The sequence below is a fragment of the Coregonus clupeaformis genome, unplaced genomic scaffold, assembly GCF_020615455.1.
Source record: "Coregonus clupeaformis isolate EN_2021a unplaced genomic scaffold, ASM2061545v1 scaf2052, whole genome shotgun sequence".
NCBI lineage: Eukaryota > Metazoa > Chordata > Actinopteri > Salmoniformes > Salmonidae > Coregonus > Coregonus clupeaformis.
The window spans coordinates 29,123-55,230 of record NW_025535506.1 but is presented as its reverse complement, the minus strand read 5'-3'; the positions used below and the strand labels follow the sequence as shown (position 1 = coordinate 55,230).

Here is a 26,108-nt window from a genome sequence, read left to right as displayed (position 1 = left end):
GCAGTGGGATATACAATAAAGGCCTGTCTCTTTAAGACGAAGTCGCGAAGTTCAAGTTGGGGTCACTTGAATGAAGTTCCTGCCTTCGATTTTAACTTTTAGTTTTATTATAGACTGACATCACACGGGGCGCTAAAACACTTACGGCACATAGAGGCTCCATTATTGCGCGTTATTGCCTCGAGACAAAAAAATAGCAGAGGAACTAAAATAAAACAGGAGGAAACTGATGCTGGACTAAGCACGTATTTTTTTAAAGGAGGGGGTGAGAAAGAGAGGGGAGGGGCAGAGAGAGCGAGAGGGAGGGGCAGTGAGAAGGAGAGCGGGAGAGAGAGAGAGAGAGAGAGGGAGGGAGTAACAAGAAATTCATAGCAATTAATAATAAAACGTTTTGGCAGTCGTGCTTGGAAAACTGGCATGGTTTTTGGAGGCTGGCAGTTCAAAGTTGAAACGTCAGAAATTACTCCAAAAGACTGTTGAGATGATCATTAAGGGAGACTTAGATCGGATGGCAGAAGAGATCGGGCATCCAGGTAAAGTTTAAATAGCAGATTTTTAAAGACCACTACAGCTACAGAACAGGCAACATTATTGAGACCAAATATTGACAATATTTCACTTTTTAGCGATTTTAATGTGAACATAGGGCTTTTATCGCGCGTTTAGTGTTTGGTTAGTGTTTGTGTATTTTGAAAGCAAATGAGGAACTTTGAAAATCATAATCGTGTTTTCCTAATTTTGCGATGGAACCGATTAGTTTTATAGATTTTTGTTTGTAACAAGACATGGTTGCTTATGTGAGCAGTCTTTTGTTTGATTCAAACATTCTTAGCTCAACTTTACCAAACTACAAATAGCCTACACAATTGTATCATGTTAAATGGATCACTGGACTAAGTTCTGTATAAACTATAACAAGGTAAGATTTATATTGGATTATTTGATGTGAACTAGGCCTAACCTATATGTCACCCATTGTCATCAGATGGTTTTGTAGTTATCTAGTTTTATACAGACAACAGTATAGATCAGTTTCTGGGTGTTCAGCATGATGCCTCATCCTCAGTCAGTCATTGGTAAGGATGCAGTGGGTCTCGGTGCAGCGTCCCCCCCCACCACCACCACCACCACCACCACCACCACGCAGCTATAGGTCACAGCTCGCCTAGCATCGGACTAATTAAGGGTTCATGGTGCTTCATATGGAGTTGATTCGATTTTAGCGAGAGCGATGACGGCCATATCTTCTGTTCCTGTTCTGTTCCTCTCCCAACCCCTCTGTACTTTTCTATGTCAACATTTAAGTGATGTCGTTTATCAAAACATCAATCATCAATCAAAAAAATATTGACAACACATTATGCACGTATAGGCCTACGTCATAGGCTATCACTAATTTACAGTTATTTCGATTAAATGTAGTTCTGCTTGAATTTCCCTTTGTACAATATTTGCGGAGATTATTTAGTGTAGACTCATATGGTTATCTGACTGAGAACGACGGGTGATGCACTATAGAAGTCAGGGATGGTTTTATGCGCGTTGAAGTCTCGTGATTTGTCTAGTGCGAGGACAAGATTACAGGAGTAGGGATTGAGAACGCGAGATTTAGGATATCATGTTAAAATAGTTTTGTTGTTGAATCCCATCTTTAAAGAAAATAGGCCTATAAGCCTGAATAACAAAGGACTTCTCAAATTGTCAATTTCTTGATAAACGATGTATTTATTAAGAAATGTTGTAAAGATCTATAGCCTAATGGACGCATTGAGTGTAAATATAATTACATTTTCTGAAGAAGTTAACAGGACTCAGGAGTAGGCGAGTCTATTTTGTTAAAAGGACAACTTTGAGTTTGTAGGCCTATTGGCCTACTTCCCCTCTCGGGTGTGTATTCAATAAAATCTAATGATTTAATTAAGACATGGTTGCACAAAACTAGACTTATCTTTTACAACTTTACTGCAGGCAAAATACCTTTTAAAAATGGAGGCACATTTTTAAAAAAACAAGTTTTCTTGGCCTATCTCATACAAGTTAGTGGTGACAAGGAAACTAACAGCTAGAACATATTTTAAAACAAATAAAAAATGTATAGTCTGAGTGATTTTTTGAGGAGGCCACTTTTAATAACGGAGCTCGTGTGCGCTTGTCTCCCGTCGGGATTATGAATGGAAATCTGGGGGTCTGTATTCTAGAGAGATGGGGCGCGCAGCTCGCGAGTTTAAACTGAGGAGTGTCGCATTTGAAATGCCCCTCAGAAGTCAACGACAGAGCGAATCAAAATCATAACCAAGGTGATGTTGCGTTGCGTTGATAAGGTGACAGCCTCGTTTTGACGGCTGTGTCTAAAACTACTCACTTCGCTAGCCTTCAGACTGTAGAGGAAGTCTAAAATGCAAATGTCTCTGGCCTTGTCTAAAATCAAACGATGTCGATATAATTTCTCTGCACTGCTTAGGCTAAGCGCAGGACACCCACTCCTTAGGCTACTTTCAAAGCCTCCGTTGTAGTTTTCATTAAAAAGGTTTCATGCTCTACTGCGTTTATACATCCCATTCACAAAAATAGCCTGCTACGTAAGGCTATAGAGCTCAGCGGCTCAGTTTTTTTCCTTGTGGTTTGACAGGGTGCATGTTATGCCCCCTAAATAAAATGACAACAGCAATGATAGGTAGTATTTCACAGCATGAAAACAAACAGTTTAGCTATTTCTCAAAATGTTCGTTGTTACTCGAAACGAGTAGACTAATTTAGAATAGACTAAATAAAGCATAAATTAAACACAATGAACATTTAATTTGCTATCATTAAGTAGTTATGTTTTCTTTGCAAAGTTAATATATTATTAAGTGCCTTAAATAGATCATTCTCAAACGAAAAAATACTACACTGATAAACATGGTAAACCTATACAAGGTCGTTCTCTGAAAATCAGACAAGCAGAATGCGTGGATAGGAAATGTGGAGGGTGTTCTTAACCCAGAGCAGACCCCCTCAGCCTAAACCCAGCCTCAACCCCAAACCAGAGCAGTGACAACACAGACACAACACAGGTATCATGGATACCAAACTGTCCCAAAGATGATTCAAGCGCGGTTTTCAAAGTCAAACTTATACCAAATATAGCATTCACCTATAACTAACCACTCTGAAACAAATCATGGTACAGGAAAACATTCAGAATGTGCATGACAGACACAAGAACCTTCAGGGCCCATAGAGGTTATTGAGAAATTATTATCAACAGCCACTTACTGAAGGTGAATCATATTCTAAAATATCACTCATTGTGATAATAAATGTTTCACATTATTTAAAAACATGTTTGCTAATTGAGAATATACAATATATAGGTTAGAGAGAGCGAGAGAGATGAAAAATAAAGTAGCCTCGTCCTATTTTGTGCACGTGAATTATATTTTGAATTATGAATATAACCTTGCACTGAGATGCTTCTCTAACAGTTTTAAGACGTTTGATTGGTTTAGTGGATTAGAGAGCTGTCTTTGATAGGCCGACAAAAGGATACAGTAACTGTTAATGCATGATGCTCAGACAAAGGTTTTTAATAGGCCTACATGATTTAGTTTGGTCACCACTTCGTTCTCTTTCACTCGACGTTTTGAGAGAAAAAGCACAATGTGCATATTCTACAAATTCTACAGATATTCGTTTATTCTAACTGGATGATCATGCTAATCATTTTTTCATTTTAAAACGTTTTTTTTTCTTCTTCCACTGAATGCGTTTAAATGTGTTAATATTATTTTTGCAATTCATACATCCAAACGATGCTAAAAATGAAAAACCCGCCTTTACGCATAGGCTACAAGCGCGCGTGTGTGTGTGCACGTGCGTGTGCCTGTGTGTACGTGTGTGACATGATAATGATTTCATAAACATCCGAGTAAGAAAGCAATCAAACAAACGGAAACGAACCTAAGCAAAGTATAGCATCATTGTTCCATACATGCAAGCCAACTCTTACTGCGTGTTAGACAGGTGTGCATGTAAATTTGACAGTTTTTCCAGAATATAAATAACTTATAAAGATATGCCTGCTATATTTTCTCCTCTACCCTTGAAACATTTTAAGTAAAACCCTTTTTATAATTGAAGGATGGCATCCCATAAGGTGGTGGCATTTTTGTCGACGCGAGTAAGGGGACAGTGTAGCCTAGATCTCTGTTTCATGACACCTTTTTATTCTCTCAGGCCATGTATAGCGTGCTGTAATAAAAGTGTATGGTGCACTCCCATTCACCCTGGGGAAACATCCGCGCCTGTCCCAACCTCATGCGTAAAACCCTGCGGGCTGCGCTTTGCGCACAACGCACCAATCGAGTAGCGCAGTGCTCAGATATATACTTGAAATCCTTCCTGCTGTTAATGTATAACTTACCCATCACTCTGAATATCAATTCTCATATGAGGCATATTGAATTACCTGTTCCTTTTCTTTGATTTACTCCTCATATCGTGGAATTTCTAGTAAAATAAGACCTGGGAGAAATGAAAGACAGCAGTGTTTAAGAGTGGAAACCCGTAAATGGTTAGGTTATGGGTTTTATTACACCAAAACGAGACCATGTTTTAAATGGCTAAGTTCCTTTTGGGTAATTCTAAACATATATCAACTCAACTACACCGCAAACTACTTAAGATTGAGGTGTGTCTTTAAATGAAAGGAATGGAAGGCTATGAGACAGCCAGGGTATAAAACTCTGTATAAGAACCACATAAACAGCTTTTCTTTAGATGGATCCCTTGATATGTTTGTATGTGGTGTGCAGTGGGCTTGCAGGGCCTCCATGTGGGCAGAATAGTGTCTTAAGGAGGGCTCAGTAGGTAATTAAATGTTCGCTTGAAATCTCATGCTTCCCTGTCCCTCTGACTGGGGTCTTATAGTCAATGAAATAAACAATTAGAGGATTAACTTATGTCAGGAAGACCACAGTCTGACATATTTATTTAGTTGCTTGTTTCCCATCAGTGAGACCAAGCCCTTAGGGACAGTTACAAACTGTTTCATCTCATCAGTAAAGTATCCTCGGACACCAATGTTGAACAATACATCCTGCTAAATTTGTACAGTTAATAATGTTTACTTAAGCCTTAGTACAACAATACACAACTTGTTTGGGTGTGTGTGTGTTGGTATGCGAGAAGCATGTGTGTGCACATTAGAATCCCAGAGTTCATCTCAAGTTAAAGCATTGGAGCTTCTCATTTTGTTGTGATTTACATCCTGTATGATCAGAGTTCCTTATATGACTGGGCCGAATGGGAGCTCAAAGACACATCTTTTTTTGGACTCGTCTTCTCCCTCTACAGGTTTACAGTATACCTGCTGTTCATCATACTTGCAAAATCTTCACTCTCCGCTTTGTTTAAAACACTGCACACACCACCTCTGGAATATTTTTTTTATGGAAGCCGGCAACAAGAAAACATATCCATATCTGTATCTTTATTTCTCTCTCTCTCTCTCTCTCTCTCCTCTCTTCTCTCTCTCTCAGCATTTCAGTTTAGGAAGTGAATGTGTACACTTCAGTTTCTGATAATGACAAAACCATGTCAACTGCTGCTCACCCATAGCAATAGCTCACTTTTATAGAGTAACTCCTACTGTGCTGCCTTTACTGTAAATCTGAAGCCTATTTGTTCACTTTTCCTTACATGGAATCAATATGATTAATAGAAACCAAGTTAAGTAATGGGATACAGTGGCATAATTCAGTTAATAGCAGGGTTGGGATCAATTCAAATTGAAGGCAGTCAATTCCGGAAGTTATTTTAATTTAAAATTCAAAAATGTATTGAAAAAATAATAAAAATAGCTTCTACTCCTCAGTTTATAAGTCATTGAAAATGGATGCTGTTTTTTCTAATTTTGAATTGTTATTTAAGTTTATTCCTGATTTGAATGCCTTAAATTCGAATTGAAGATTGAGATGTCTGGCGGTAGTACATTTTAGTTCACTTTATTTATTTTTTATATACGGATGCCAAATCAGACCCTTGTCAGCACTGAGCTTACATTTTATGTATGAAAAATACATTCATTTTAAATGTCTCACCTAAACAGATAAAAAGAAGACAAAACTAATTGGAGAATGTGCCACAATATCATGCAAGCATATTAGAAAATATACAAAAATGAGGAACTATGTACAGTAGATATTGACTGGCACTGCATGACGTTTACAGATATCTGCTGTTTTAGGTGGCGGTCTGACGACGATGCTCCATGCCATGGAAGTCCCAAGTCATGCTAGGCACCTCCTCCTGCAACTCAACACCCAGCGCACCAAGGGCTTCCTGTGTGATGTCATCATCGTGGTGCAGAACGCGTTGTTCCGAGCCCACAAGAACATTCTGGCCGCCAGCAGCCTCTACCTGAAGTCCCTGGTTGTCCATGACAACCTCATCAACCTAGACCATGAGATGGTGAGTCCCGGGGTGTTCCGGGTCATTCTAGACTATATCTACACGGGCCGCCTGACCGAGGGAGACCCCAGCTCCCCAACAGAGCCCAACCTGGGGGCCGTGCTGGCTGCAGCTAGCTATCTACAGCTGCTGGACTTAGTGGCACTGTGTAAGAAGAAGATGAGGAGAAATGGGAAGTACCCTCTCCGCCCCACTCCTGCCTTTCTGCCCTATGGGAAGATGGGCCCCAATAGTTTGGGTTTAGGGGGAGGGGGCAGGTATCGGGTGTCCACCCCTGTTATTCAGTCCTGCTACCCAGGGGGAGTTGTGAACACCCACACGCCCCGCGCCCCACCACTAGAGGAGCTGCCGCCCCACCCCCATGCCACCTCCTCTCAGGGCCCTCAGGTGTTCCCCTCCACACCCTCTGCCCTGCCGGCCCAGCCCAGCCTGCGCCCAGCCCACTCTGACAGGAACTGCTCCCCCATCTACGGCCTGGACCTCTCCAAGAAGAGCCCCAACTCCCAGTCCCAGAACACGCCCTCCCACCCCCCACCTGGCCCACGCCCTGCCCCACAATGATGAGGAGCGGGAGGGGGGGCTGAGCGGCCGCACCAGCCCCATGCTGGGGGCCAACGGCGGGGCCTACCCCACAGAGAAGATGGAGACGGCTGATCAGGCTGGGTCTCTCCTGCCTCACTCCTACCCCCACCTTAACAAGCCCCTGGGCCCCCACCTGCCCCACCTCCACCGCTCCAGCTCCCAAGGTCCAGACCACTACCCCTGCCCCCCCAGCCCTGACACCCCCACAGAAGCTGGAGAGCCCAGCAGGGAGGCGGGCAACATCTACCGCTGGGTGAAGCATGAGCCACTGTCATACACAGCTGAGGATGAAGAGGATGAGGAGGAAGGGGGTGGAAACGGAGACCAAGACCACCAGCATCACAACCACCATCACAACCACCATCACAAGGCAGGGGAGGAGAGTGATGATCACTACCATAGGGTGGGCTGTGACAGGGAGGATGAGAAAAGTGGGTCAGGCAGTGAGGAGACAGGCAGTAGTGAGGGTCGACCATCACCCACAGGGGCCATGGGGAGGTTCCACCTGCCCTACGAGCCTGAGAGCTTTGGGGACAACCTGTATGTGTGCATCCCCTGTGACAAGGGCTTCCCCAGCTCTGAGCAGCTCAACGCCCATGTGGAGACCCACACAGAGGAGGAGCTGTACTCTGGAGGGGAGATGGGCAACAGCAACCCCAAAAACAACAGCAGCAACAGCAACGGTAACAGCAGCCTGAACAGCAACAGCAGCCTGTCCTACCTGGAGGGGAAGTCCAGCCAGAGCCTGACGTCTGGGGTCCTGGGGGAGATCATCAGACCCTATCGCTGCAACTCCTGTGAGAAGTCCTACAAGGACCCGGCCACGCTGCGCCAGCACGAGAAGACCCACTGGCTGACAAGGCCCTACCCCTGCAGCATCTGTGGCAAGAAGTTCACCCAGCGCGGCACCATGACCCGCCACATGCGCAGCCACCTGGGACTCAAGCCCTTTGCATGCGACCACTGCGGCATGCGCTTCACCCGCCAGTACCGCCTCACCGAGCACATGCGCATCCACTCCGGGGAGAAGCCCTACGAGTGTCAGGTGTGCGGGGGCAAGTTCGCCCAGCAGCGCAACCTCATCAGCCACATGAAGATGCACAGCAGTGGTGGGGCCGGAGGGGCTCTGACGGCCGACGGCAAGTTGAAGCTGGACTTTACGGAGGGGATCTACCCCCTGAGTAAATACGCAGCAGAGCACCTGGGGCTGAAGCAGGAGAAGGCCTCTGAGCTGCTGGCAGAGCATGCCATGGAGAGCCTGTTCCCGCTGTCCAAACTGGCAGCAGAACACCTGCGCCTCAGCCACCATGACAAGATGGATGTCCTGGGGGTCCAGGCCCTGCCCCCTCCCCCAGGGTCCCTCTCTGACTCCCACTCCCGTACCATTGACCGCTACTCCCCCAGCTAAGACCCTCTGACTAGGCACCCCCAGCATGGCCTTGGCTACCACACAGTCCTGTGGGCACACAACTTAACTTAACTTACAGTATTCTAACATCATTCACCTAAAATCCATCAGTATCTGCACCTCAGACTAAGGCCAATAGCTGGCCTAAAGAATGCACACAAACTGGGTAGACTCCTATAAGTGCCTTCCTTTCCAAAGTTTGCATTATATGCATTTCAAAAACCTTCCTAGGAGAACTGTGTTATTTCTATTCTATTTTGACCAAGGAATACCCACTCAAAACAGTGTAGTGTTTATGTATACGCAAACAATGTTTTTTTTATTAAACCACCGAGCCAAAAACAAATTGAGAACCAAAAAGCAATTGTTTTTATTTATTTTTTTGTACGTAATGAAAAACCAAAGAAACTGTTGCAAGAAAGTGTTGTAATCTGACCCTAAACCTGTGTACTAAATGTACTATTGTACTATTGTAATTGTATATAAAATGGGGAAAAAAGCACACATGGACAAGATTCAGGGCTCCTGTCCAGAACTGAAAGGAACGTTGGACAAAAGAAAAAGCCAAAGCTTTGGGATTTGCAAGTGATTGGAACACTTTTCTTAATTTAGTTTTTTGGGGTACTGGATTTTCTCTGTATCTCCCTATCCAGTTTTACCCCATGCTCCAGCTGTTCTAGTCACGGGGGAGGGACTAACTGAAGACAGCATTCGCTCCGCCATTTAGGTCAAGTGATCTGTGCTTTGTTTTTCTACCGTTGTTACGTACTCTCTGATCATGATGTTGTGTACAGAGAGGCTTATATTAAGTGACCGTAATAGTAGCTTAATGACTTGTACACCCAGTGCCATAACCCTTTGAACCCATAACCTCTATTTATTTTTTATTTTTCAATTCATTTTTTGACTTGCATCCCAGTGCCTTCAAATTGTTATTGCGAAGTAGCGAGCAGCACAACCCTGTGATCTCACAACTGGGACGCATCATGGTGCATACCCAACTGATGACATGCTAATCCTCCTCCATGGCTTTAACATCCAGTGGTCTGGAGTGTAGACTAAGCATGGGTGTTGCCTGTGACATTGTATAATATACTGAACAAAAATATAAACGCAACATGCAACAATTTTCAAAGATTTTACTGAGTTACAGTTCATATAAGGAAATAAGTCAATTTAAATAAATTCAATAGGCCCTAATCTATGGATTTCACATGACTGGGCAGGGGTGCAGCCATAGGTATCCAGGCCTTGGAGGGCATAGGCCCACCCACTTGGCATCTAGGCCCACCCACTGGGGAGCCAGGCCCAGCCAATCAGAATGAGTTTTTCCCTACAAAAGGGCTTTATTACAGACAGAAATACTCCTCAGCAACCCCCCCCCCCCATCCCCCCTCAGACGATCCCGCAGGTGAAGAAGCCGGATGTGGAGGTCCTGGGCTAGCATGGTTATATGTGGTCTGCGGTTGTGAGGCCGGTTGGACGTACTGCCAAATTCTCTAAAACGAGGCAGTTTGGTAGAGAAATGAACATTCAATTCTCTGGCAGCTCTGGTGGACATTCCTGCAGTCAGCATGCCAATTGCACACTCCCTCAAAACTTGAGACATCTGTGGCATTGTGTTGTGTGACAAAACTGCACATTTTAAAGTGGCCTTTTATTGTCCCCAGCACAAGGTGCACCTGTGTAATGATCATGCTGTTTAATCAGCTTCTTGATATGCCACACCTGTCAGGTGGATGAATTATCTTGGCAAAGGAGAAATGCTCACTAATAGGGATGTAAACACATTTGTGCACAGAATTTGAGAGAAATACGCTTTTTGTGCGTATGGAAAATATCAGGGATTTTTATTTCAGCTCATGAAACATGGGACCAACACTTTACATTTTACATTAATATTTTAGTTCAGTGTATTTACAATGGTGGGTACAGCTATACAACTCACCAGAGGAGAGCACAGAGAGGCCATCCAAGTCAGTACCAAGAGGCTAGAGTCAATTTCCACCAATCAGTCACTATCAATAGCAGCAATTCCCTCTAACACAAATTATTAATCAGGACTGACAATTGTCCCATTCTGCGCATAAATAGTACTAACCACTTTGCTAATGTGACAGCGTTATGAACATGAGAGCTGGGCGCTAGCTGCCTCTGACAACACAACCCAGCTGCTGGCCTCCCACTCTTCCAGTAATCCCTGTGAAATGTCACATTCTCCCTGACAATTCACACTGTCTGTCGGCCTGACGCCCCATTTCATGCCTGCCATCCAGCCCCTCTGATCCACACTATAACAAGACACCAGAGCACTGCAGAGCCGAGTCCTACATCTGCCCTTCCCTGCCTCCCTGCTAGGAGGCTATCAGACACAGTACAGGACAGTACAGTGGCACGCCTCAATATCAACTGACCAGTTCCTTTAGAAAACAATGAGCACTTATGGGTTTGGGGTTGAAGGCACTTATTGTTTTGTTAAATGTTTAAGAATGTTTATTCCAAAGAGCATGCTGGCTTTTTCTTTGTCTATGTTGTCGGACCTTATGTCAGATTTGAGTTTGTTGACCACTATAGTGCCAATGCCAACCTCAGTAGGTGAATGTGAAGACTAAAGCCATGAATGCACTGTGATAGACTTAGTGAATCTTAAAACCTTAGGTTGGAGACTGAGACAATAAGCCCTAGTGTTATGGGATTGTATTAATGTACAACATTAATTGAAGGGCTTTATTCTGAAGCATAATGAGCATATCAAGGTGTTGTTTTTCTGTCACATATTTTCTTTCTTTTGATTTTTAACCAAAGCAAAGTGAAACTGGTGCTTACCTCAGGACTGAACCCAGCATGGGGACGCAACGCTTTATCTACACACCAACCAACCAACCAACACACACGTACATGCAGATACAGGCACAGACATTTACACACATTTTTATTATTTTATTTTGAGGGGACAATTGTCCTGTGTTAAACCTGTTGGTTATTTCATGGTTATGAGATGTTTTACTTGTCTTACAATTTTGTTGATAACGTGATATTAACATTTTCCTCTTTTATCTTAATATGCTGTGTACATGTTCCTTTTTTACTGTCCTCAAAGAGGCTTTCTATGTGTCTGACCAATGACATCATCTTAATAAGGAAAAGTCAAGCTGGTGATTTTCTCTTACCTTAGTGTTAACTTTAATTCAACAGAATATACAAATGTAAATGTTCAAGGCTTAAGGTAATACCCCTGGTTCCAAACATATATATATATATATATATATAATGTGTGAACTAGGTATTTTATTTTTTCACCCGAAGCCTTAATGTTTAGTGACGTGTTTGGTTGCACACGAGGAGTGATGTATTTATCAATATTTCCCTAAACAGATAAACAGTGGCTGGGCTGTGAGTGGATGAAAGCTATAGCCTCAAGTTGTTTGACCCATTTCTCTGGAGGGGGCTTTGTGAGCTGATGATGACTAAGGCTGTGTGTGTATTTATACACAAACACACTTTAAGCCAGCTTGTTTTGGACTGCAGGACATGCAACGGTTCCCAGCAGCCTACGTGGAACACAGAAATCCACACTTGGCTCCAAAGCTAATTTAGAAAAATAGTCTACATGGAAACTGTTTGGGCACAGCTGTTTTGTTATAACAAAATAAACTAGTTTACATTACATGTGAATTGACAGGGGCAGTGGACAATATCAATCTTCTATTTATCATGGCAGTATGAGGTTGGACCACAGAAATGTGAAGTCACATAGACAAGAGGTAACAGCCCATTTGAAGTTGATGTCAATGGTGGGAATATAAATCTCCAGCTCATTCACTCTCTCATTCATTAGTTCACTCTCACTGAAAGTCTATCTCCCGTTTCCTTTTCTCGACCGTTAAAACAAGAAAAAAATAGTTTCCACTGCCACTCCAAATCTGTACAGGACGTGAGAGCGAGATAATGTCCAGCGTTACTGTTCTGAAATTACCCTTAATATAGGGCGGCCGAGCGTGTGTGTGTCTGTGTGTGTGTGTGCCTGTGAGTTTAAAGGGGGAAGTGTTGGTTTGTCTGTTTGTTTCCACATGCTATTTGAGTATATGAATGGCTGTTAATGTATGCTCTGGGAATAGTTATGGTGTGAAGGAGAGGGGAGGTGTGGAGGAGCAGGAAGTGAACTCTTGGCTGGGCCTTAGCATTGAGCAGGATGTGCAGTGTGTTTCTGCTCACAGACCGATAGAGACACAGATGGAGATTGTGAGGGAGCAGGGAGGGAGAGGAGCATGGAGAGCTCAGCAGGGTGGACATGAGCCCATTGTTTTAAATATGAAAGACTGATCTTACTTCCAAACCTCGCCATTCAGAAAACGTTAAGAGTTTGCTTAACTTCTTTTTCCTCTCTTCTTCCTTCTTTTTTTTTAAAAAAGGGGAGTAAACCCCTGTCCACTCTTATATTGTGCTGTGCTTAGTGTGCTCTACTTTCAGAAAGCCCTTAACAAATTAAAGGTCCAAAGAAGCTGTTTTTATTTAAATATTACATCATTTCTGGGTATCAATTAAATACCTTACTGTGATTGTTTCAATCAAAATGGCCGCCAAAAAATAACTTCTTAGCAAAGAGCAATTTCACAAGCAAGTCTGTCTGGGAGTGGTCTGAGTTGGGAGGGGGAAACTGAAAACTAGCTGTTATTGGCAGGGAGGTTTGGAACTCTCTTTCTTATTGGTCTATTTTATTTTTTATTTTTTTATGAGCATGGCCTTATTTCTATTACAGCATATTGGATGACTGTCATTCATAATCCATTCACCCAGTTCAATGTAACAGCGATAGGTTTAGGCTACTACATGATACTCAAAATGTCCTTATACCCATCATGAGGTTGCTACAACCTAGCCTATGAATGAAAGTTTACAACGTAGGGGCACATAGGTTGAGAGAAACATTTGAGGTGACAGGCAGTGACACATTCAATACCACCTTGCACACTGTTGCCTGCATCTAGCTGATCTAGGGTGTAATCATTAGTCCAACAGTTGCAAACGAAAGTTTCAATTGCACAAATTCAGGTATGTTTATCCCCGTTTCGTTCCGTTTGCTTTAATTTTAGAAACCTTTTTCAACAGAATCGGCGGAATGAATACACCCCTGATCACACGTAAACACAGTTCACTTTCATAGCAGCCACGTTGTATTCCGCTCTCCTCCTCTCACCTTTTCCCTTCGCTTGTGGACTTCAATGCACAACCCATCAGCTGTATGTGACCAGGCAAAAAAACCTTCACAAGCCAAACCATATCATAACCGCTACATACAGCCTACATTGTTGTCACGATATTAGCTAAAGTAACGTCATAGTCAACATAGCTAATAGAAATAACGCATTAGTAAACCCGCTACAATCATGCAGTAACTTTACAATGTACAGTCAGTAAGCAGTTTAGCACTTACACTGGCGGGCCCCGGTGTCAATAAATTAGTAAAACCAAAAGCTTACCTTGAATTGGAAGAGTTCCAGTGTTCTGTTGGATAGTCATAGCCAGCTAGCTAACATAGCATCTCTCTGTTTGAGCAGGGTGTTTGAGTAGGCTAAACTAGCTAGCTGTATTTGCTAACTAAGTAAGTGAAACTGAAAGAAAATGACAAACTCTCTCACCACATTTTATGCACTGCAGCGCTAGCTAGCTGTAGCTTATGCTTTCAGTACTAGATTCATTCTCTAATGCTTTGATTGGGTGGACAACTTGTCAGTTCATGCTGCAAGAGCTCTGATAGGTTGGAGGACATCCTCTGGATGTTGTCAAAATTACTGTCTAAGTCTATGGAAGGGGGTGAGAACCATGAGCCTTCTAGGTTTTGTATTGAAGCCAATGTACCCAGAGGAGGACAGAAGCTAGCTGTCCTCAGGCTACACCATGGTACTACCCTAAAGAGTGCTGTTGAGGCTACTGTAGACCTTCATTTCAAAAAAGTGTTTTAATCAATTATTTGGTGATGTGAATATATTTTGTATAGTTTTATCTAAAAATGATAACTTTTTAAACGTTTTACCATTTTTATTTTTAGGAAATTCACTGAGGAGGATGGTCCTCCCCTTCCTTCTCTGAGGAGCCTCCACTGGTTTGCACAGTGGACCGGGTTGAATTAGAAGGGAGGGAGAGACTTGACACTTTCAACGGTCTTTATCACAAGCAGCTGCTTTCCTCCATTTATTCCCCCAAACTGCACTTTTCTGGAAAAATCATTGAATTATGATTTTTATTACCCTCGTGACTCCCTAAAACCCCCTTCAATCGCCTTTCCTCTCGCATGTTGCTTCCTCCTTGTCCTCCTTTCCCTCCCGATCACTGGCCTCCCCTCACCTCTCCGTCTGTCTCCCCCTCTCTTCTTGACACTCAGCACGAACCACTAGCCCACGCTAACAATCCTCCTCCTCTACTCCTCCTTCCCTACTCCTCCTCTCTCCCATGATCAAGTCGCTTCCAGTTGTTTTTCCCGCTGAAGAAAACAGTTGTCTTAATGTTTATGCGAACAACTACTTTATTTTTCTTAACGCCCTGATCAAGTTCCAAAATTAAATGTGTTACAATACTGTGGATGATGGGCCAAATACAACATTTGACGACGTTAAAATGTACTTGCTTTTCAAGTCAAGAAGGGTATTACAAAGGAAGATCAGAGTGAGAGAGCATCATTATTGAGGAAATGCAGGATAATATGAGAAATAGATGTTCAGGGGGAAATATGCTAAGAAAGATGCCAGTAAAGTAAACATGAGTGGATGAAATTGCACAATTGAGCCAGACCACAGCTCTACCAGCCAAGTCATGTGCTGAGAGGGATAGGAAGAACGAGAGAGAAAGAATGAGAGAGTTGAAGTCATAGCTTAAGTAAACAACATAGAAAAAACTGAGTGGCGGTGAGCTGCTGCATCGTCAGGTTTTCATGTTGGCGTCTCAGTCTGAGTGCCCTCAGCATTGGTGTCTTCTTACCAGGCCTTCAGATTATCACCCAGTCTCCACATGACAGAGACAGACAATCTTTGTTCAAGCAGAGGAGAGTGTTGTGGCTGGTGGCTGCCCCATGTCTTCTTCAGTATGTTTTGCTTGGAGCGTTCTGTCTCCACCAGGCAGTAAAATAGTCCGACCGCAGACCTGATCAACAGACAAGACCGACTAAATGGACACAGTTTAATCTAGAATATCATATTGCCGTTTTCTCAAGGCTTGACTCTATTGATATAATTCATGTACAGTACTTCTCCTAAAGTGAATTGACTGAAACATATAGGGGGAGCCTATTGAGAAATTGTCTGTAATGTCGAGCGTTTAAAATGTAAGAATTAAAACAATACGGGAACACAACATTATTTAGGTGAAAATAGCAGTTCACAGTTTTGGATCTAATCTGGGGTCTAATAGTCATGTATGAGTACACAGACACAAACAAAACAAAACACCGACACACACACACACAAGCCGACACACACAGACACAAATAAAACACAGACACACACACACACACACACAGCTGGATGGCAGACTGCTCTGTCACTGTTCAGGACTGGCTGTTCCAGATTAGGTCAGATTAAATTAGGCTTCCCTGCTCATTTTGGAGTGTCGGTTCTTGTAGAAAAAGTCATTACTAAAGCATAGGCAATGTTACTGACGGCCTGAACTGAACACGTAGTGAGACGCCTGCCAGAATGTCACAGAGCCCGAGGGTCCACACACTCTCCTACACACACTCCCCATTTACATGAAACACACACAACCAATTTGATCCCATATAGAAATTGTGGATTTGGTGCATCATCTGATAAAGATTACTGGGGTGATTGAGGTGGAAGTAGAATTAGAATTTGTGGTTACAGAGTAGGAAAGTTCAACAGGCATGTAGACTGAATGGGGATAGACAGAGAAAGGGGAAGACAGAAGCACTAAACTTACAGTAAAACATCAGGTATTATTCTGTTTCCAGAAAGATAATGGAACTTTATTTACCAAACAAGCACACCAGTATTTTTTTAATTTATTAATTTCAAATATTACTTTTTTTTCAAGCGCTTTCTTGAAAATAAAAAGAAAGGGTTTGAATACAAAACAATACACAAAAACAAACAGTATTTTTCAATGTTACATTGTCAATATTGTTCTTATTTTGCTTTAGTGAAATGAATGTATTTATTGCATGTCAAAATATTTTATAGGTAATGTTTTTGTGTACATTTCAATTGTGGGTTATAATTATTTTCTCTAATTCCAATGTCTTAATAAATCATGTTTGATAAGGCTTTTATTTGTTTTAAGCCATTGTGAAAATGTTATGTTTTTGTTTGTTTCTATACTCAAAATCAACTTGGCAATAAAAATGAATTGCATAATGGTTTCACAAAGCGGCTGTCTTGTTACTTTATTTTTCTTGTCACTTTTAAGGAATGAATCCATCCACATCAATAAGATTCTTTCAGCACCAGGTCTCAAGTCAATCCGTAGCGCAGAATATCTGCATTGTAGCGCGGTTCACATTTAAAGGTAATTTCCGATTGAGCTGATTGGCATTTTTCTTATTTTGTTGCCTTACAACCTGGAATTAAAATTGATTTTTGGGGGGTTTGTATCATTTGATTTACACAACATGCCTACCACTTTGAAGATGCAAAATATGTTTTATTGTGAAACAAACAAGAAATAAAACAAAAAAAAGAACTTGAGCGTGCATAACTATTCACCCCCCCAAAGTCAATACTTTGTAGAGCCACCTTTTGCAGCAATTACAGCTGCAAGTCTCTTGGGGTATGTCTCTATAAGCTTGGCACATCTAGCCACTGGGATTTTTGCCCATTCTTCAAGGCAATACTGCTCCAGCTCCTTCAAATTGGATGGGTTCCGCTGGTGTACAGCAATCTTTAAGTCATACCACAGATTCTCAATTGGATTGAGGTCTGGGCTTTGACTAGGCCATTCCAATACATTTAAATGTTTCCCCTTAAACCACTCGAGTGTTGCTTTAGCAGTATACTTAGGGTCATTGACCTGCTGGAAGGTGAACCTCCGTCCCAGTCTCAAATCTCTGGAAGACTGAAACAGGTTTCCCTCAAGAAATACATGTATTTAGTGCCATCCATCATTCCTTCAATTCTGACCAGTTTCCCAGTCCCTACCGATGAAAAACATCCCCACAGCATGATGCTGCCACCACCATGCTTCACTGTGGGGATTATGTTCTCAGGGTGATGAGAGGTGTTGGGCTTGCGCCAGACATAGCGTTTTCTTTGATGGCCAAAAAGCTCAATTTTAGTCTCATCTGACCAGAGTACCTTCTTCCATATGTTTGGGGAGTCTCCCACATGCCTTTTGGCGAACACCAAATGTGTTTGCTTATTTCTTTCTTTAAGCAATGGCTTTATTCTGGCCACTTCCGTAAAGCCCAGCTCTGTGGAGTGTACGGCTTAAAGTGGTCCTATGGACAGATACTCCAATCTCCGCTGTGGCGCTTTGCAGCTCCTTCAGGGTTATCTTTGGTCTCTTTGTTGCCTCTCTTATTAATGCCCTCCTTGCCTGGTCTGTGAGTTTTGGTGGGCGGCCCTCTCTTGGCAGGTTTGTTGTGGTGCCATATTCTTTCAATTTTTTTATATTGGATTTAATGGTGCTCCGTAGGATGTTCAAAGTTTCGGATGTTTTTTTATAACCCAACCCTGATCTGTACTTCTCCACAACTTTGCCCCTGACCTGTTTGGAGAGCTCCTTGGTCTTCATGGTGCCGCTCGCTTGGTGGTGCCCCTTGCTTAGTGGTGTTGCAGACTCTGGGGCCTTTCAGAACAGGTGTATATATACTGAGATCATGTGACAGATCATGTGACACTTAGATTGCACACAGGTGGACTTTATTTCACTAATTATGTGACTTCTGAAGGTAATTGGTTGCACCATATCTTATTTAGGGGCTTAATAGCAAAGGGGGTGAATATATATGCATGCACCACTTTTCAGTTTATTTATTTCTTTGAATTTCTTGAAACAAGTAATTTTTTCATTTCACTTCACCAATTTGGACTATTGTATGTATGTCCATTAAATGAAATCCATTTAAATTACAGGTTGTAATGCAACAAAATAGGAAAAACGGCAAGGGGGATGAATACTTTTGCAAGGCACTGTATGCAGTCTCCGCGACCATGGGAACATTGCCTTTAATTGTCATTCGTGCTATAAAGCGGATTTTGAGCGCTACTGATTGAATAGAGCCCCTAGTGTTTTGTTGAAGCGCTTCACCACATTGTGCCGAACAGTGGCAGCTCACACAATGCAGTCTGTGATTCGGCTTCCATCAAATACCTGAGATGAGTGAGAGCTATTTTACCTTCCGAGAGACAAATAAAAAAGTGCAGCTTTTATCACCTGTGCTGGAACTATTTCACTGAATGTCAATGAGGATTACCTTATCTTTTTTTATGCATTCTGAAATAAAGACCAATTGAACAGAGACAAGAACCTCATGTGAAAGTAAGAATTTCAGCGTAATCTCATGCATCACATTAGGTCCACATGCAACACTGAACAGATAAATTACCCTGTCAGCAGGAGCAGCCAGACACGCACACGTACACACACGCACGCACACATGTACACACACACCATGTGTGCACGTTTCCTGATAATCTATTCAACAGCACATGTGAAATCATTGTATAATTTACATTCATATCTGATATGGATCCATAGCCAGCACCTTGCTACGACTTCCTTCTTGACATGAAACAAATGAAGAAGAGAGAGCACTGTACCTGAAACATAGAGCTCTACTTGCGCCATCACCTTCACCGAATAGGAACATTATGACACAGAACATTGACACGGTCAGTGCCACAAGATAACCTCTCTTCAAATATATAAATTCACTATATACTGTAATGCAAACTTCTCTTTGGTAATGAGCCAGCTCTGTTCTGTGATTTCATTGGGAAGCTCATATACCAACATGATATACAGTGTTCCCATAGCGAATGTCCCAGAGTGCCCCAGCTAGCTTTATTCCTGTCCTGAGCCTTGGCGTGGCAGGGGTGGTGGGGCTGGGGCAGAGATTCCTGTGCCCAGGGCACATTCTGATGGGGTGGTCTGAAAAGGCAGGACCTCACTGGCAGTGTGCCAACCCTCACTCTGCCCCGCTGCAACGCCCCAAATCAAATGGCAAAGGTCTGAGGTGTCTGGTATCGGGCACTGGTGACCTGACCCAGCATGGTAATGTCAGGGGGCACAGACGGTGGGTGCTCTAACTATGCAACAACCCCCACCCCCACCACCATCCCCCCAGCCTGTCACACAAGCACTCTTATGGGCATTCCTTGCAAGGCACAGACTCATGGGCATATACTTAATCACTGACATGCATACAGTAGGTATATGAGATCATGATCAACACGGATATGAGCGTAAAAAACATATGGAGCCACATGCCAAGGATCACATTCAATCTACATCATTTAAACTCACTTTGGTTACATTGAGAACATGTTTATGCTTTTAGGGCATTGCCAAGGTGTGCCCTGCTGGCCATACAGGGGAGCTGGCTAATGGCAGATAGAGGCTGCTGAAGCAAAGTAAATAGCCAAAATCAGAATCGCTTTTATACGCCAAGTACATGTATATGTACCAGGAATTTGACCAGGTGGAACTAAATATAATAATCAAATATCCATTAAAAAATGATCTGTGTCAATTGACAACAGCCAGCAGTTCCTGGATCGTTAGCCATGAACAGTATGTTTTGCCGGCGTATCAGCCTCAGTACTAGAGTTAGTTTTTTGTTGTTTTGTTGCACCCTGTTGACCTGCCTGGTACTTACCTCCGTTTTGTTCTCCCCACAGTCACTCGTCCGGAACTCTACCCAACCTCTGCCTGATGGTCGGCGGCTGCCGAGCCATCATCGGATCAACCACTGGACCCTCTACAACTCCTCCACGCCGCCGCTCTGTTCCCTGGATTATTTCCCTTCACCCTTGGTTCAGTAAATAAACACTCACCTTTTGACACCACTTACCTTGTCCTGGTCTGCTTCTGGGTTCTGGCTTAGTAAACCGTGACAGAACGATCCGGCCAGTAATGAACCCAGCGGACCCTGGACTCTGTCCGCCATGCTATTACCCAGCAGGAGAAGATGTTGGGCCATCATAGCACGGTACTACAGGAGATCGCGTTGTCAGTTCGGGAACCTTTCTACCGGTCTGACGGAGGTCCAGAACCAACGCAAGTGGCCGGTGGAGGATCCACTACTGGTTTCATCCATCTCGCCTGCCGCTTCTGAAGCTGTGGCCATCCGTGAGCCCAAGGTTCCGACGCCGGATAAATATGAGGGGAGCTGGGAAGATGCCGTTCCTTCCTTATGCAGTGTGGACTAGTGTTCGATCTACAGCCCTACTCTTATGCCACAGACAAGGCTAGGATAGCCTTTGTGATTGAGTTGCTGCGTGGTCGTGCGCTGGAGTGGGCTTCAGCCGTTTGGGAACGACAGGATCCCTGCATGGCTTCATACCAGGGGTTCACGGCCGAGATGAGGAAGCTCTTCGACCATTCCGTCCGAGGGAGGGACGCAGCTAGGCGCCTGTTTTCGCTTCGCCAAGGAACTCGCAGCGTGGCCGACTTCGTGATTGAGTTCAAGACGTTGGCTGTGGAGAGTGGGTGGAACGAGGAGTCTCTGCAAGCGGCCTTTTACCAGGGTCTGTCGGAGCAGCTCAAGGATGAGTTGATCTCCTATCCGGAGCCTAGTGACCTGGACAGCTTGGTAGCCTTGTCCATTCGGGTGGATAATCGAGTCCGAGAGCGAAGGAGGGAGAAGCAATGGGGTCCGTCCAATCGATCAGTTTCTCAGTTCCCAGTCGGGTCGGGTGGTGGACCAGAACACATCGATCATTCTCCACCACAGTGGATTAGTGGAGAGGTCCTCTCTCCCGATTCGGAACCCATGCAAGTGGGGCGGCACGGGTTAACCAAGGAGGAGCGTCAACATAGACGTAAGACCAACTGCTGCCTCTACTGTGGTAGCTCGGGACATTACATCTCCACTTGTTCCCGGCGGTCGTCAACTGCCCGGCTCGCTAAAGTTGGGAGGACTTTTAGCGAGCCAGTTTCAACCTCTCAGTACCTCTGTCAGACCCTGCTTCCCGGCTACCCTTGTGAACAGGAATCAGAGCTTAGCGCTTAACGCTTTTATCGATTCAGGTGCCGATGGAAGCTTTCTTGATGCCGAGTTGGTGGAACAGCTGGGGCTTTCCAAGGAGCAATTGCCGGAAGCCATTGAAGCGACCACTCTGAACGGCAGTAGTCTGGCACGTATCACGATGAGGACTGAACCGGTTAAGATGCGGTTGTCAGGGAATCATTCTGAGATGATTTCATTTTTTTCATTCTGCCGTCTTCCCATGTTCCTCTGGTCCTTGGATACCCCTGGTTGAAGGAACACAATCCCACGTTCGATTGGGTGACGGGCAAGGTAACGAGTTGGAGCCTGGATTGTCATGCTAACTGTCTCAAGACTGCCTGCCCCCATTCGGTTCCCAGTCAGGTGATTGAGGCTAAACCTCCAGATTTGTCCCTGGTTCCCGAGACATATCACGATTTGGGGGAGGTTTTCAGTAAGCAGAAGGCTCTGTCACTCCCTCCCCACCGACCATATGATTGTGCCATCAACCTGGTCCCTGGAGCTGTCTACCCCAAGGGAAGGTTATACAGTATCTCCCGACCTGAACGTGGAGGCGTTGGAGACCTACATCAAGGAGTCCCTAGCTGCTGGTCTCGTTCGTCCCTCGTCATCACCCCTGGGGGCAGGATTCTTCTTTGTGGGTAAGAAGGATGGCTCTCTTCGACCATGTATTGACTATCGGGGGTTGAATGACATCACGGTCAAGAACAAGTATCCCCTGCCCTTGATGAGTTCTGCCTTCGACTCCTTACAGGGTGCTACGGTGTTCACCAAGTTAGACCCTACGCAATGCGTATCACCTGGTCCGGATCAGAGAGGGGGACGAGTGGTTGACGGGTTTCAATACACCGATGGGGCACTTCGAGTATCAGGTGATGCCGTTTGACTGACCAATGCTCCAGCGGTATTCCAGAGTATGGTGAACGACGTCCTGAGAGATATGATCGGTCTCTTCGTGTTTGTTTACCTGGATGACATTCTGATCTTCTCGAAGGAACCTTCCGACCACGTCCAGCATGTCCGGCAGGTTCTGCAGCGATTGTTGGAGAATCGCCTGTTCGTGAAGGCCGAGAAGTGCGAGTTTCACGCCCACACAACATCCTTTCTCGGGTACATCATCTCCAGGGGAGAGATTAGGATGGACCAGGAGAAGGTTAGAGCGGTTCTGGAATGGGCCCAGCCCGGTACGAGATTGCAGCTCCAGAGATTTTTGGGGTTTGCGAATTTCTACCGCAGATTCATCCGGGATTACAGCCGTGTGGCGCTCCATTAACTGCCTTGACTTCCAGCATCAGGACTTTCAAGTGGAATCCGGAGGCGGATCGAGCGCTTTCTGGAGTTGAAGAGGCGATTCACCAACGCACCGATTCTCTCTCAACCGGACACGGCCCGTCAGTTCGTTGTTGAAGTGGACGCGTCTGATGTGGGAGTTGGCGCCATCCTGTCGCAGCGATGCTCCACGGACAGTAAACTCCATCCCTGCGCCTACTACTCGTCGCCTTTCACCTGCGGAGAGGAATTACGATGTGGGTAACCGGGAGCTTCTCGCGGTGAAACTTGCCTTGGAGGAGTGGCGCCACTGGTTGGAGGGGGCGGAGCAACCGTTTATTGTCTGGACTGACCACAAGAATCTTGCTTACGTGCAATCGGGCGAAACGTCTCAACTCCCGTCAGGCCAGGTGGGCGTTGTTTTTCGGACGATTCAAGTTTGTCCTGACGTTCCGACCTGGGTCCAAGAACGGCAAGGCGGACGCCTTGTCCCGGATGTTCTCCAAGACGGAGGAGAGTGGGTCCAAGACCGAGACTATTCTCCCCCGGAACTGCGTCGTGGGAGCAGTCATGTGGAAGATTGAGGAGGAGGTGCTGGCGGCCCTTCGGACTCAGCCCGGTCCCGTAACGGTCCACCCGGTCGGTTGTTTGTGCCTGAGTCGGTTCGTCCTGCTGTTCTCAAGTGGTCCCACGCCAGTAAGATGGCTTGTCACCCTGGCGTGGCTCGGACTATGGCGTTTCTTCGCAGACGTTTTGGTGGCCTGCCATGGCCGAGGATACTCGGGGTTTTTGTTGCTGCCTGTCCAGTGTGTGCGCAGAATAAGAGTACCAATCGGCCCAGCTCTGGACTACTTCACCCCCTTCCTATTCCCGGCGTCCATGGTCGCATCTGGCCCCTGGACTTCGTCACGGGTTGCCCGCTTCTGAGGGGAACACGGTCGTTCTGACTATCGTGGACAGATTCAGCAAGTTCGCCCACTTTGTGCCGATTGCCAAGCTTCCCTCTGCCTCGGAGACGTCCGAGATCCTGGTTAGGGAGGTTTTCAGGGTCCACGGTTTGCCCAGTGATATCGTTTCCGACCGTGGCCCTCAGTTTACCTCTGCTGTCTGGAAGTCCTTCTGTTCGGCCATTGGAGCTACAGTCAGTCTCACATCTGGTTTTCACCCCCAATCCAATGGTCAGGCGGAGAGAGCCAACCAGAAGATGGAATCCACGCTACGCTGTCTGGTCTCTTCCAACCCCACCTCCTGGGCCTCTCAGTTGCCTTGGGTTGAGTATGCCCACAATACTCTCCCTACATCTGCCACTGGGATGTCTCCCTTCCAGTGCCTGTATGGCTACCAACCTCCCCTGTTCCCTTCTCAGGAGAAGGAGCTCTCAGTGCCTTCTGTTCAGGCCCACATTCGTCGTTGCCACCGGACCTGGCATCGGGCCAGAAAGGCACTCCTTAGAGGTTCGGACCGGTATCAGCTCCAGGCGAACGTCGCCGGATTCCCCGCTCCCACCTATACCATCGGAGATAGGGTTTGGTTGGCTACACGGGATCTTCCGTTACGGACTGAGTCTAGGAAGTTATTACCGAAGTTCATTGGTCCGTTTGTGGTGAGAAGGTGATCAATCCAGTGGCAGTTCGACTCAAACTACCGAGGACGCTCAGAGTCCATCCCACCTTTCATGTCTCCTGCCTCAAGCCTGTCCTCCTCAGTCCTCTGTTGCCTCCTCCGCCTCCTCCTCCTCCTCCTCGGATGATCGGAGGTGGTCCTGCCACACGGTGCGGCGCATCATGGATTCCCGACGGCGGGGCCGGGGTTTCCAGTATCTCGTGGACTGGGAGGGGTATGGTCCTGAGGAGAGGAGTTGGATTCCGCGGCGACAGGTCCTAGATCCGGATCTCATCAGGGACTTCTACCGCCTCCATCCTGGCGCTCCGGGAGTCCGCCGGTGGCGTCTGGCCGGAGGGGGGTACTGTAACGATCCCGGCGGTCTGAGTCGGTGTCCTGTCAAGGTAACTCCCCATTTCAGATGGTCATACCAACATGGCCCTAGGTACTGAGTGTACCACCATTCTGCATAGACATCCCAGTAGTCTTCCAGGAAACAACATCTAGGGATGGGAGTGGCTGTGTGTGTGTGTGTGTGTGCGTGTGCGGTTGCATGTGGACAGTATGCAGGCCTGGCTGTATGTGGCGTCTTGAATGGGGTTATGAACCCTGGAGATGTAGGGGAGGAAGGTGGGGGACCGAGGTGAGGGGAGGAGGGCGGGGGACCGAGGTGAGGGGAGGAGGGCGGGGGGACCTAGGTGAGGGGAGGAAGGCGGGGGACCGAGGTGAGGGAGAAGGCGGGGGACCAAGGTGAGGGGAGGAAGGCGGGGGGCCGTGGTGAGGGGAGGAAGGCGGGGGACCGAGGTGAGGGGAGAAGGCGGGGAACCTAGGTGAGGGGAGGAAGGCGGGGGACCTAGGTGAGGGGAGGAAGGCGGGGGACCGAGGTGAGGGGAGAAGGCGGGGGACCGAGGTGAGGGGAGGAAGGTGGGGGTGAGGGGGGACTGGATGAGAAGGGCAAGGGTGCTGACTGCTGTCTCATCCTCATGGGCAGGGGCCTTGCCAGAGTCAGGACATACAGTGAGGGAAAAAGGTATTTGATCCCCTGCTGATTTTGTACGTTTGCCAACTGACAAAGAAATGATCAGTCTATAATTTTAATGGTAGGTTTATTTGAACAGTGAGAGACAGAATAACAAAAACATCCAGAAAAAAGCATGTCAAAAATGTTATAAATTGATTTGCATTTTAATGAGGGAAATAAGTATTTGACCCACTCTCAATCAGAAAGAATTCTGGCTCCCAGGTGTCTTTTATACAGGTAACGAGCTGAGATTAGGAGCACACTCTTAAAGGGAGTGCTCCTAATCTCAGCTTGTTACCTGTATAAAAGACACCTGTCCACAGAAGCAATCAATCAATCAGATTCCAAACTCTCCACCATGGCCAAGACCAAAGAGCTCTCCAAGGATGTCAGGGACAAGATTGTAGACCTACACAAGGCTGGAATGGGCTAGAAGACCATCGCCAAGCAGCTTGGTGAGAAGGTGACAACAGTTGGTGCGATTATTCGCAAATGGAAGAAACACAAAAGAACTGTCAATCTCCCTCGGCCTGGGGCTCCATGCAAGATCTCACCTCGTGGAGTTGCAATGATCATGAGAACGGTGAGGAATT

The 26,108-nt window shown here is 45.5% G+C and overlaps 1 protein-coding gene and 1 long non-coding RNA gene across 2 annotated transcripts; one reads left to right on the top strand and one right to left on the bottom strand.

Annotated features, from left to right (window-relative positions):
- Positions 1-365: 365 nt before the first annotated feature.
- On the top strand, positions 366-9,603 carry LOC121567976 (hypermethylated in cancer 1 protein). Its single transcript, XM_041878406.2, is given in 3 exon segments — positions 366-533; positions 6,230-6,981; positions 6,983-9,603. Coding segments are annotated over 3 exon segments (2,265 nt in total). The 5' UTR covers positions 366-481; the 3' UTR covers positions 8,444-9,603.
- A 5,343-nt stretch (positions 9,604-14,946) lies between these two features.
- Positions 14,947-19,386, bottom strand: LOC121567978. Its single transcript, XR_006001182.1, has 2 exons — positions 19,213-19,386; positions 14,947-15,580 (listed from the first exon to the last, which is right to left on the bottom strand). It is a non-coding gene; the product is annotated as an uncharacterized LOC121567978 (long non-coding RNA).
- Between the last annotated feature and the right edge of the window lie 6,722 nt (positions 19,387-26,108).